The 10,977-nt window shown below is 48.3% G+C and overlaps 1 protein-coding gene across 1 annotated transcript; it reads left to right on the top strand.

Moving 5' to 3' along the window:
- cfap126 (cilia and flagella associated protein 126) lies at positions 1 to 10,273 on the top strand. The gene is made up of 5 exons (XM_033042249.1): positions 1 to 118; positions 271 to 342; positions 1,318 to 1,398; positions 9,241 to 9,414; positions 9,873 to 10,273. The coding sequence occupies exons 1-5, from the start codon at positions 92 to 94 to the stop codon at positions 10,221 to 10,223; spliced, it is 705 nt and encodes a 234-aa protein (XP_032898140.1). The 5' UTR covers positions 1 to 91; the 3' UTR covers positions 10,224 to 10,273.
- The last annotated feature ends 704 nt before the right edge of the window (positions 10,274 to 10,977 follow it).

Raw genomic sequence — 10,977 nt, 5'->3', positions numbered from 1 at the left:
GAGCTGGGGGGAGAGAGTAAGGTGGATTTGTTTGCAGAGTGGGGTACTCACCTGATCTAACTCTCAGATTTGCCAGTGCAGCTGCTCTCCAATGGCCTACAGTTACCATGCCAATCAGGTATATTATTCCTGTTTATCAGGTCAGAGAAAAAACGAATAGCCCCTCCTGTGTGGTGCTACAGAGCGGAGAGGGCTGAGAAGGTGGGAGGGGACTGGAGATGATGGGCCAGGGCCTGGCTGAGGCTCACTAACCGTTTCCCCATTCCACAGTATGAAGGAGCGTACAACCACACGCGGATGACCAGCTGGACTGTTCCCAAACCTCGGGAGCAAACCTCCAAGGTAGGGTCAGTGGGGCCAGGAGTGAGCGGTGAGCGCTGTGGAGAATGGCCCAATGAAAGGAGACCATGAGGGAGGAGGGGAGGCTTCACCTCCAGAGAGATGGGGAGCCTCAGGCCTGACTTGCACAGAAACAGAAAATGGGTGCAGGAGGAGGCCATTCGGCCCTTCGAGCCAGCACAGCTTTCCATTATGATCATGGCTGATCATCCACAATCAGTAACCCGTGCCTGCCTTCTCCACATACCCCTTGATACCGCTAGTCCCAAGAGCTCTATCTAATTCCCTTTTAAATGCATCCAGTAAATTGGCCTCCACTGCTTTCTCTGCCAGAGAATTCCACAAATTCACAACCTTCTGGGTGAAAAAGTTTTTCTTATCTCAGGCTTGAATGACCTCCCCTTTATTCTTAGATTGTGGCCCCTGGTTTTGGACTCGCCCATCATTGGGAACATTTTTCCTGCATCTAGTTTGTCCAGTCCTTTTATAATTTTATGTTTTCTATAAGATAGCCTCTCATCCTTCTAAATTCCAGTGAACACAAGCCCAGACTTTCCAATATTTCCTCATATGACAGTCCCACGATCCCTGAGATTAACCCCATGAACCTACGCTGCACTGCCTCAATAGCAAGGATGTCCTTCCTCAAATTAGGAGACCAAAACTACACACAATACTCCAGATGTGGTCCCATCACGGCCCTGTACAACTGCAGAAGGACCTTTTTACTCCTATACTCAAATCCTCTCATTATGAAGGCCAACATTCCATTCGCTTTCTTCACTGCCTGCTGTACCTGCATGTTTTCCTGGTCAAGGAGGACCCCAAAAGCCCAAAGAGAAGCGGATACCCAGTTCCCAGGGGCTGCACCCTGTGGAGGAAGGTCCCGTGAGAGGAGGAGGCCTGGAGTCTGATTCAGATAACTGGGTTGGAGTATCTTCAGCCAATCACCAACAGACAAATTATTTTCCATTTCAGAAACCAAAATTTCGAGAAGGATCGAGCTTCTTCATTGCAAATGACAGAGGATACCTGGCGCCAGATGTGCCCCGATCGAAGGTGAGGAGTGTGCAGAAACTGTGCCTGGAAGTATATGCTGGACAATGCACAGGGAGTTTCACTCTCTTTGGAAATGTGTCCTAGAATAATGTAGAGGAAGCTTCACTGTGTCTAACCCATACCTGGAAGTGTGCGCCTGGACAGGAGAGGACGTTTCATCTCGTGTCTGTCCCATTCCCTGGGAGTGTGTGATGGTACAATGTAGAGCGCAATGTAGCATACAAACTAGTGCGTCTTTGGAGTATGGAAGGAAACCGGAGATCCTTAAGAAAACCAACGCAGGTCAGGGGGGGGAACGTACAAACTCCGTACAAACAGCACCCATAGTCAGGATCGATCCTGGCTCTCTCACGCTATAAGGCAGCAATTCCATCGCTGTGCTACCATGCCACCCATGCACGGACCCGACATTCCAAAGTACAACACCTCGCACTACATTCAATAGCCTGATGACAGAGGGAAAGAAACTGTTCCTGTATCTGGTGAGGGAAAGAACTGCAGACGCTGGTTTAAATCGACGGTAGACACAACATTCTGGAGTAACTCAGTGGGACAGGCAGCATCTCTGGAGAGAAGGGAGTAGAAAAAAGGACTGATGAAGTCTGAAGAAGGGTCTTGACCAGAAATGTCACCCATTCCTTCTCTCCAGAGATGCTGCAAATACTGAGTTACTCCAGTATTTTGTGTCCACCTGTACCTCGTGATATGTACTTTCAGGCAATTTTATCTTCTGCCCAATAGGAGAGGGAGCAAGGAACGACCAGGGTGAAAACGGTTCTCAATTATGTTGGCTAATTTCCCAAAGAAGCATGGTGTCCTTAAAGGGGGGGCTAGTTTGTGTAAAGGACTACATCACATCTGGGCTACTTCACCTCTCTGTGCGATTTCTTGTGGTGTTAGGCAGAGCAGTTGCCAAGCCAATCTGTGATGGAACCTGATACTATGGTGCATTTGTAGGTTAGTAAGAGTTATTGCAGACATGCCTCATTCTCCTCCTGAGGAAAGAGAGGCATTGGTGTGGTTTTTTTGGGTGTAGCTTCAATGTGTTGGGAACCCTGGTTGATGAGGGCTGGGCGGGGCCCTGACGCTGGGCTGGGCTGGGCTGGGTTTCCGACGCTGGGCTGCTTTGGGCTGGGCTGCTTTGGGCTCGGTCGCTTCGGACTGGGTCTCCGACCCAATCTCCCTCTGAAAATTGTGTTTGATGGGATACCTGCGAGGGGAACCAGAGGGGAAGGGACTGGAGCTGACGGTGGGGACTCACAGCGGGCGCTGAACGTTCTCCTCCGCCGGGATCAGAGTCTCCGCTTTCCGTTTGGCGACATCGGCGACATCTCCGGCTCCGTGGGAGGAAGGACCTGTTTCTGTGCTGTATCTCTAAACTAAACTAAACTAGACAGGGCCCTTAGAGATATTTGCATCATCTTTAACCACGGGTGAGGTACTGGAAGAAACGTGGGTTGCTAATTCAGTTTAGTTTAGAGATGAGCATGATAACAGATCCTTCTGCCCACTGAGTCCAATCTGACCAAACAACACAAGTTCTATGTTATCCCACGTTCATCTTCTGACGCACACAAGGTAATTTACAAGCCAACTAACCTATAAACCCTCACGTCTTATTGTGGGTTATTTAAGAAGGGGTGCCAGAGCAACTATAGAGCATTAAGCTTGACATCAGTGGTGGGAAATTTACTGGAGGGGAATCTGAGGGAAAGGATCTACAAGCATATGGAAAGGCAGGGATTGATAAGGGATAGTCAGCATAACTTTATATGTGGGAAATAGTATCTCACAAATTTGACCAATTTGAAATAGCGATAAAGAAGATTGATGGGAACAGGGAGGTAGAGTGTCTACATATACTTTAGCAAGGCCATTGGCAAGGCCCAGCATGGTAGCTAGTCCAGAAGATGAGATCATGTGATCCAGGGTGAGCTAGCCACTTGGATACACATTGGCTTGATGGAAGGAGTCAGAGGGTGGTAGAGGCGGGTTGTTTTAGTCTTGTGACCAGTGGGGCACTACAAGGATCAACGTTGGGTCCACTGTTGTTTGTTCATTAACAGTTGGGATGACTGTTAATATGGTTAGAAACTTTGGGGAAATGGGCCAAGGAATGGCAGATGGAATTTAACTTGAACATGTGTGTGGTCTTGTAGTTTGGTAACTTAAACCAGGGTAGTAAAAGGTATAACCCTGGAGAGTATTTTAGAATAGAGACAGAGGAGTGGAGGTACATAGTTCCTTGAAAGAGAGGACACAGATAGACAGGGTGGTAAAGTAGACATTTACCACATTTGTGTTTACCAGTCAGGACTGAGTACAGGAGTGGGACATGATGTTACAGCTGCACAAGACAATGGCAAGGCCACATTTGGAGCGTGCACCGTGCACTCCTCTGGTCCTCTTTCTGGGAATGGTGCAGAGAAAATCCACGAGGATGTTAGTGGGACTGGAATGTTTGAGTTACAAGGAGAAGCTGGATTTATTTTTCACCAAGAGTGCAGGAGCATGAGGTATATAAAACCATGAGGGGGCAGAAAATGCCAGTGCATTTTCCCCAGAGTAAGGAATTCAAAAATTAGAGGGCAACAAGGAGAGGAGAGCTTTAAAGGGACCTGAGGGACAGGTTTATCCACATAGAGTATGGTGGGTATCAGGAACAAGCTGCAGAGAAAGCAGTAGAGGCAAGTACAATTACAACATTTAAAATAAATTTGAACAAGAAACGTTGGAAACATTTAGAGGGCTACGGATCCAATCAGGCAGATGGAAAAAGCTCAGGAAGGCAACTTGGTTGGCATAGATGAGTTGGGCTGAAGGGCTTGTTTCCTTGCTGTGTCTTTGCAAGTCTATAACTTCAGTGAAGTGATGAGCCTGTTCTTCTTTCTAATTTCAATCCCCGTGGCCTTTGCAGAAGAGCTTTCTCAGACACGTTTCCATACAGCAGTGATATTCCCCCTTCTCAACCCAGAATGCTATTCTGCCAGTCCTGCCCTCCTTTTCTGTCAATGCAATAGTGACTTACCATGTCGTTGATCAATGCTTTTAGTTCATCATCCCCCCCCCCCCCCCCCCCCCCCCCCCCCCCCCCCCCCTCCCGCCGACCTGCAGGTAAGTGATTTACTCTGCGGTAGTGTTTGTCCCCGCGCTGTTTTTACACAGGGGGGGGAAGCTGGACAAAATAGTGTCCACAAATGCTGCGAGTAAAGCTGGCTGGGGAGGACCGCGAAGTTGCGGGAGCCAGCAGCAGCTGAAGGCACAAGCCCTGTAAGGGATCAGCTGTGCCGACTTTTGGTCCCGCGCCGGCCAGAACACCACGGCCGGGCGGGAGACTATTCAGATGGGGCCGTGGACTTTGACAAATCGAAACGGCAGGAGGCGGGATGGAACGACGTTCCCCCGTAGCGACAGTTTAAATCTGGACCTGCAGGTAAGTGAAACTGCGGTCTTTATTGTTCCCATACTGTTTCACAGGTGGGGAGATATGTAGAGCTGTGGAAACAACGGCAGGCGGCACAGGAATCACCCGTAAGGGAACAGCCCGATTTCGCTCCCGCACCGGCCAGATTAAAACACCATGGCTGGGCGGGAGACTATACAGAACGGAGCCGTTGGCTTTGACAAGTCAAAACGGCAGCAGGAGGGGTGGAAGACGTTCCCCCCTTAACGGCAAGTTTTAAGCCTGGACCTGCAGGTAAGTGATACTGCGGTCTTTATTGTTCCCATACTGTTCTACAGGTGGGGGAAACATGCACAAGACAAAGAAGTCGATCAGAGCTGCGACAAAGCTGGCGGGGGAAGACCGCGGAGTTGCGGACGCCAGCAGCGGCCGGCGGCACAGGAATCACCCGTAAGGGAACAACTGTGCCCGACTTCGCCCCCGCACCGGCCAGATTAAACACTGCGTCTGGGCGGGAAGGCAAGAAGAAACCAAAAGAGTCGTTGACTGATGAGTCCGACTTTGGGCGGCCAGCGACCGTGAGCGCTGGAGCCCGTTGGAGCGGCTTATGGAGCCGAGCTCCAACATGAAAAAGAAAGTTGGAACGGCTTATGGAGCCGAGCTCCAACATGACAGGCTCCGGGAGATGGAGTCTAGTCACTGTGGGCACTATGTAAAACCCACAGCAGCACCTCTTGTAGGGCTGCACAGTGCATCTCCCTCGTCAGAGGGGAGTACTGGGGGGTCAATTCTGAGCTGACCCTAAAAAGGGGTTTTGACGAACAAAACTACAAGTGTGCAGGGGGTGCAGGAAGGCAAAATCTACTGGTCATGGTGTCCAAATACATACAGCCAGACCACGATGGACCCCACTGCAAAAATACTTGGGACCAGGAAACTGCGCATCCCTGAATGTTCCAGTCATGGAAATAGCATCTGGAAACATGTCGGAGCAGGACTTAGGAAAGCCCTGGGGCTCATAAAGGCGACAACATTAAGGATCTCCTACAGCCAAAGACAGCACCCTTATGCACCCACCAGCGGAACAAGAGAAGCTGGTGAAAGCTCAAAGGCCGGGCATACAGGACAGCGGTCTTTTAGACCATAACCCAGACCGGCCTTTCTGGAAGATGCGCAAACCCCCAACCCAAAAACAAACCCAGACACCGGTGCCTCAACCTCCACAAAGACCACACAGAAGAAGCAAACTTCCACTGGTAACAATGGAGGTAGGTGGGTCTGGTCCCTTACAAATTATAGGAAGAGTGGATAATACACACATTGGTGGGAGATTACACTCTTTTGGATATGGTGTATATTAACTACAGACACTTATATCCTAAGCAGTATCCAGGGATATACCATTGAATTGTGCAAAAGGGGTAATGGGTAAACCCAACATGATTGGCTGGAATACATTGTACTATATATTCAGTACAAAATGGGAACTGGTAACTGCTAAATGACTGATTTCTAAAGGCTACTCCATGGCTAGCATCGACCTAAAAGATGTTTACTATTCAGTGCCTATACGGACTGATCACAAACGTTATTTTAAAAAAATTCAACTGGATGGGGCAGCTCTGGCAGTATAGAGCTCTACCAAATACATAATCATATGATCATACTAATTGTGGGCATAACTTTGGAGTTGGCCTAACTAGCTGTAACAGCCACCATACAATTGGGTGAAAACTGGGGTTATCATCCATCCAGTTAAATCTAAACTAACGCCTACCAACATAATGGATTATTTGGGGATCACTATTGACAGCTCACATGTCGGTGACTTTACCAAAGGACAAGGCTACAGTCTTAACTGAGGCCTGCAACAACCCCGCTGACATCAGTGAACCGTCTATCAGATTGGTAGCAAGTATAATTGGCATATAGTGTCTGCCTTTCCAGCCACACAATTTGGACCTTTGTATTACCAAAAATCTACAAAGGGCAAAATATAAACACTCAAAGTTAATACTGGTCATTTCGACAGACCAATAAGCCACCAATCAAAGCTTATGGATTTAAATGGTGGAGGGATAATATTCGGCATTGTTCCAACCCTATCGTTATCAGCAAACCCTTAGTGGTGCTACAAACTGATGCCAGTGCGCTTGGTTGGGGTACTACCAATTTCCATCTCCATCTGTGGAGGTAGATGAAAGGCACAAGAGGCATCATTATCACAGACACTGGGCATAAACTACCTGGAAATGTGGGGTGCGCTCTATGGCCTAAAGTCATACTGCTCTGGGATAACTCACCAGCGTGTTAGACTACAGAGTGACAATCTGACTAATACAATTTGGTAATGGTGTATCCAGAGAAATATTGGAATATCAGCTGCTTACCTACCAGGTAACCCAAAATTCAGTGACAGACATCAAGTCACGCAAATTCAATAAAATAAGACTTAATCACCAGTTACCAAACTGTGTTTCTTGGGAACCAGACACTGGGACAGCAGGGACAGATGCTTTTCACTGCATTGAGGGACAATTGTTTATCTATGCATTCTCTCCTTTTCTGCATCATCAGTCGGGTATTACGAAAAATACAACAAGACTCAGCGTCTGTTAATTGGTAGTGCCGATTGGCCTACTTAACCATGGTTCCCTGTGATACTCAACATGGGGTTTAACCATGCATCACCATCCTGAAACAACCTGATTATTGGTTCATCCTGTAACAGGGGAACCCATCCATGTCAAAAACAACAAACCTATCAATTTGTAGAGTCTAAAGAAACCTCTACTGCAACTGGGACTGGCGGACCGAACATTGATCATTATCTCAGCGGGCCACAGACAGTCCACCAAAAACTATATCTGGTATACATCAGGAAATGGGAGATATATTGTCACAGAAACAACATCACCTACAGTTGATGAACATAACGTCTGTTCTCGAATTCCTGGCAGGCCTCCATTATGATGAGGGGCTCAGTTACAGTGCCATTAACTGCGCCAGAAGTGCCCTATCAACATATCTATGGCGAGGATCAGAGCATCATTCTGTTGGGACTCACCCCTGGTAACCAAACTTATGAGGGGAAATTTTAATATCTATCCCCCAAGAACCAGGTAGTCTCTAAATGGGATATGAGTATTGCCCTAACGTTGCTAAGGAATTGGTCTCCAGCAACAGCTCTGTCCCTGCATAAGACTGACGCACAAAACAGTCATGCTGATGGCTTTGGTCACGGCACTAAGGGTACAGTCGTACATAAGTTAAGGCTGGACTATATGACTTCTTCAACAGGAATATAACGTTTCATATTACGAATTACCCTACAGATTACCCTACAGATATCGTCTCTGTATAATACGACAATTATTGTTCTATATGGAGAACACCAAAAACATCTGAGGCTATGAGATGGCACTACTAATCAGCCACAAACAAACCCACAAAAAAGTGTCGGTTCAAACTATTTTCAGATGGCTGAAACAGGTTTTAACAACAGCTGGGGTGGATACTAACATATTCAAATCTTATTCCACCAGGGCTGCAACTACATCGGCAGCTATGGAGTTGGATGTACCAATGAACCAAATCCTCGAGACAGCAGGATGGATCAGGGGAAAATTTTCCAACTATTCTACCACAAACCAGTAGTTAAACTGGAACTTTGCAGAGCCAATTTTAAGTTCTGTAATATAGTTTCACCCCATAAATAGGGGCTATAATTTGTTGTTAACAATTTATCATGAATTTCAATGTTAGATTCATGTCTAAACATGTTAACACAATTCCTCCCACAGTCAATTAAGGCAGATGTGATGCATGGACTCGTTTCCACAGCATGAAATCACAGAGCTTTGAAATCTGCATGTAGTCACGTGACTCCGAAGTAAAATAGTAAGATTAAACGAGAACTTACCAGTTCGAAGTTTGATCGTTGTTTTATGAGGAGTACGTTGAGGGAATACGTGCCCTCCGCTCCACCCTTGATCATATACTCAACTGGTATTTTCTTCTCTAATCTTACTATGTTCAGTCATTACAGTTATCTGTGATTTCACACCGCTGCTTTGAAGAATGACACGCATGCGTCCTGGCGGAGTTCTTCACTATTCCCTCAACGTACTCCTCATAAAACAACGATCAAACTTCGAACTGGTAAGTTCTCATTTAATCTTACTATCTTATTCTGCACCCCAACCCTCCCCAACAGTAAATATCCTAGCTAGGTCACAATGATGGAAATATCTAAAGCCCTCTGTGTTGCATCAGTCTTTGACCCTGGGGAATTGGATCTGTCTGGGGGGGTGGGGGGGGGGGGGGGGGGGGGGAGGAGAAGGATGAGGCGGAACGGTCACAACGATTCTAGCACCAGAAGCTCACTGCTCTTCCTGGGTGCTCCACTATGGATCTAATCCCATCTCTGTTGCCTTCAGGAGAATCCCTGGGGAACATTCCTCGGGACCTGGGACCTTCCCCAACACATCCCACAGCCACGACCCAATCTCACAGCACGGAAGCCCGCCAATGCAGCCCAACTGATCAAGCAGGTGAAGGCGTCGCCGTTATGCCGAGCCAGCAACGGCTTTGGACTGCAGCCGATGTTCCTGGTACGTGCGGTCAGCCGGTCCACAAATGTGGAGCTCATGGCAGGGGCGATGGGGAGAGAGTGCCGCAGGTAGGGGGGAGGAGAGAAGAGAGAGCGCCGCGGGAGGGGAAGCAAGGGGAAAACGCCGCGGAAAGGGGTTGGTTGGGGGAAAGGAGGGACCCTGGACGGGGAATGAGGAGGGAGTGTCGCGCCACGGGAGGGGCTGTTTGGGAGCATCGCACTGGCTCTACCCGACACCAAACTTGAAATGTGTAGGAAGGAACTGCAGATGCTGGTTTAAACCGAAGATAGGCACCAAAAAACTGGAGTGACTCAGCTGGACATGCAGCATCCCTGGAGAGAATGAATGAGTGACATTGGGTCACCCATTCCTTCTCTCCAGAGATGGTGCCTTGGCCCGCTGAGTTACTCCAGGGTTTTGTGACGAAACTATAAATCTCTCGCTCTGTCTCCCCCCAGCACTGCATGGAGCCGGCGTTGGAGGATCAGTGCAGCCAAACTCAGGGCTCCCCCAACTCTCCTCTCCAGTTCCGCACTCGGAGCGGAGACCAGGAGGCAACCGCTGGAAGTGACGGGCCCTTCCAACGCACCGGGCGGCCTGGCCGGCCTGGCCCTGGGGGCACTGCAACCAGTCTCCCACATATCCGCCCATCCCCTCCAGGGACGCAGGGGACCGGCAGGGGCCTGTCCTCTGGGATGAGGGGTCACGGGCTGGACTGCCAAGAGTACCCACGGAGTCGGGAGCAGCCGGGGCGGGAGCCGGAGCTAATCGCATCGGCCGCCCGTTGCGGGAGCCCCCTCATTGGGTGAATTGGCGGGGTTATTGTGTCCTGTACAAATCTCTAAATAAAAACACTGAACCAAACATCAGCACGACTCTTCGACCTTTCGCCGCATACCCTCATACATATGTTTAAGAAGGAACTGCAGATGCTGGAAAATCGATGGTAGACAAAGATGCTGAAGAAACTCAGCGGATGAGGCAGCATCTCCCATGGCTCGACATCTATTATAAACCCACTGACCCATGGCTAACTGGACTACACTTCTTCCCACCCTGCTTCCTGTAACGACTCAATCCCCTACTCCCAATTCCTCCGTCTACGTCGCATCTGCACCCAGGATGAGGATGACAGGATATTCCCTAGGACATTGAGGGAAGTTAGTGTAGAAATAGCCGGGGCTATGACAGAAATATTTCAAATGTCATTAGAAACGGGAATAGTCCGCGAGGATTGGCGTACTGCGCATGTTGTTCCATTGTTTAAAAAGGGTTCTAAGAGTAAAACTAGCAATTATAGACCTGTTAGTTTGACTTCAGTGGTGGGCAAATTAATGGAAAAGATACTTAGAGATCATATATATAAGCATCTGGATAAACAGGGTCTGATTAGGAACAGTCAACATGGATTTGTGCCTGGAAGGTCATGTTTGACTAATCTTCTTGAATTTTTTGAAGAGGTTACTAGGGAAATTGACGAGGGTAAAGCAGTGGATGTTGTCTATATGGACTTTAGTAAGGCCTTTGACAAGGTTCCTCATGGGAGGTTGGTTAGGAAGGTTA

This window comes from Amblyraja radiata, chromosome 24 (assembly GCF_010909765.2).
Source record: "Amblyraja radiata isolate CabotCenter1 chromosome 24, sAmbRad1.1.pri, whole genome shotgun sequence".
NCBI classification, from domain to species: Eukaryota; Metazoa; Chordata; class Chondrichthyes; order Rajiformes; family Rajidae; genus Amblyraja; species Amblyraja radiata.
Note: the sequence above shows the minus strand (reverse complement) of the source record. Positions and strands in the feature narration are given on the sequence as shown.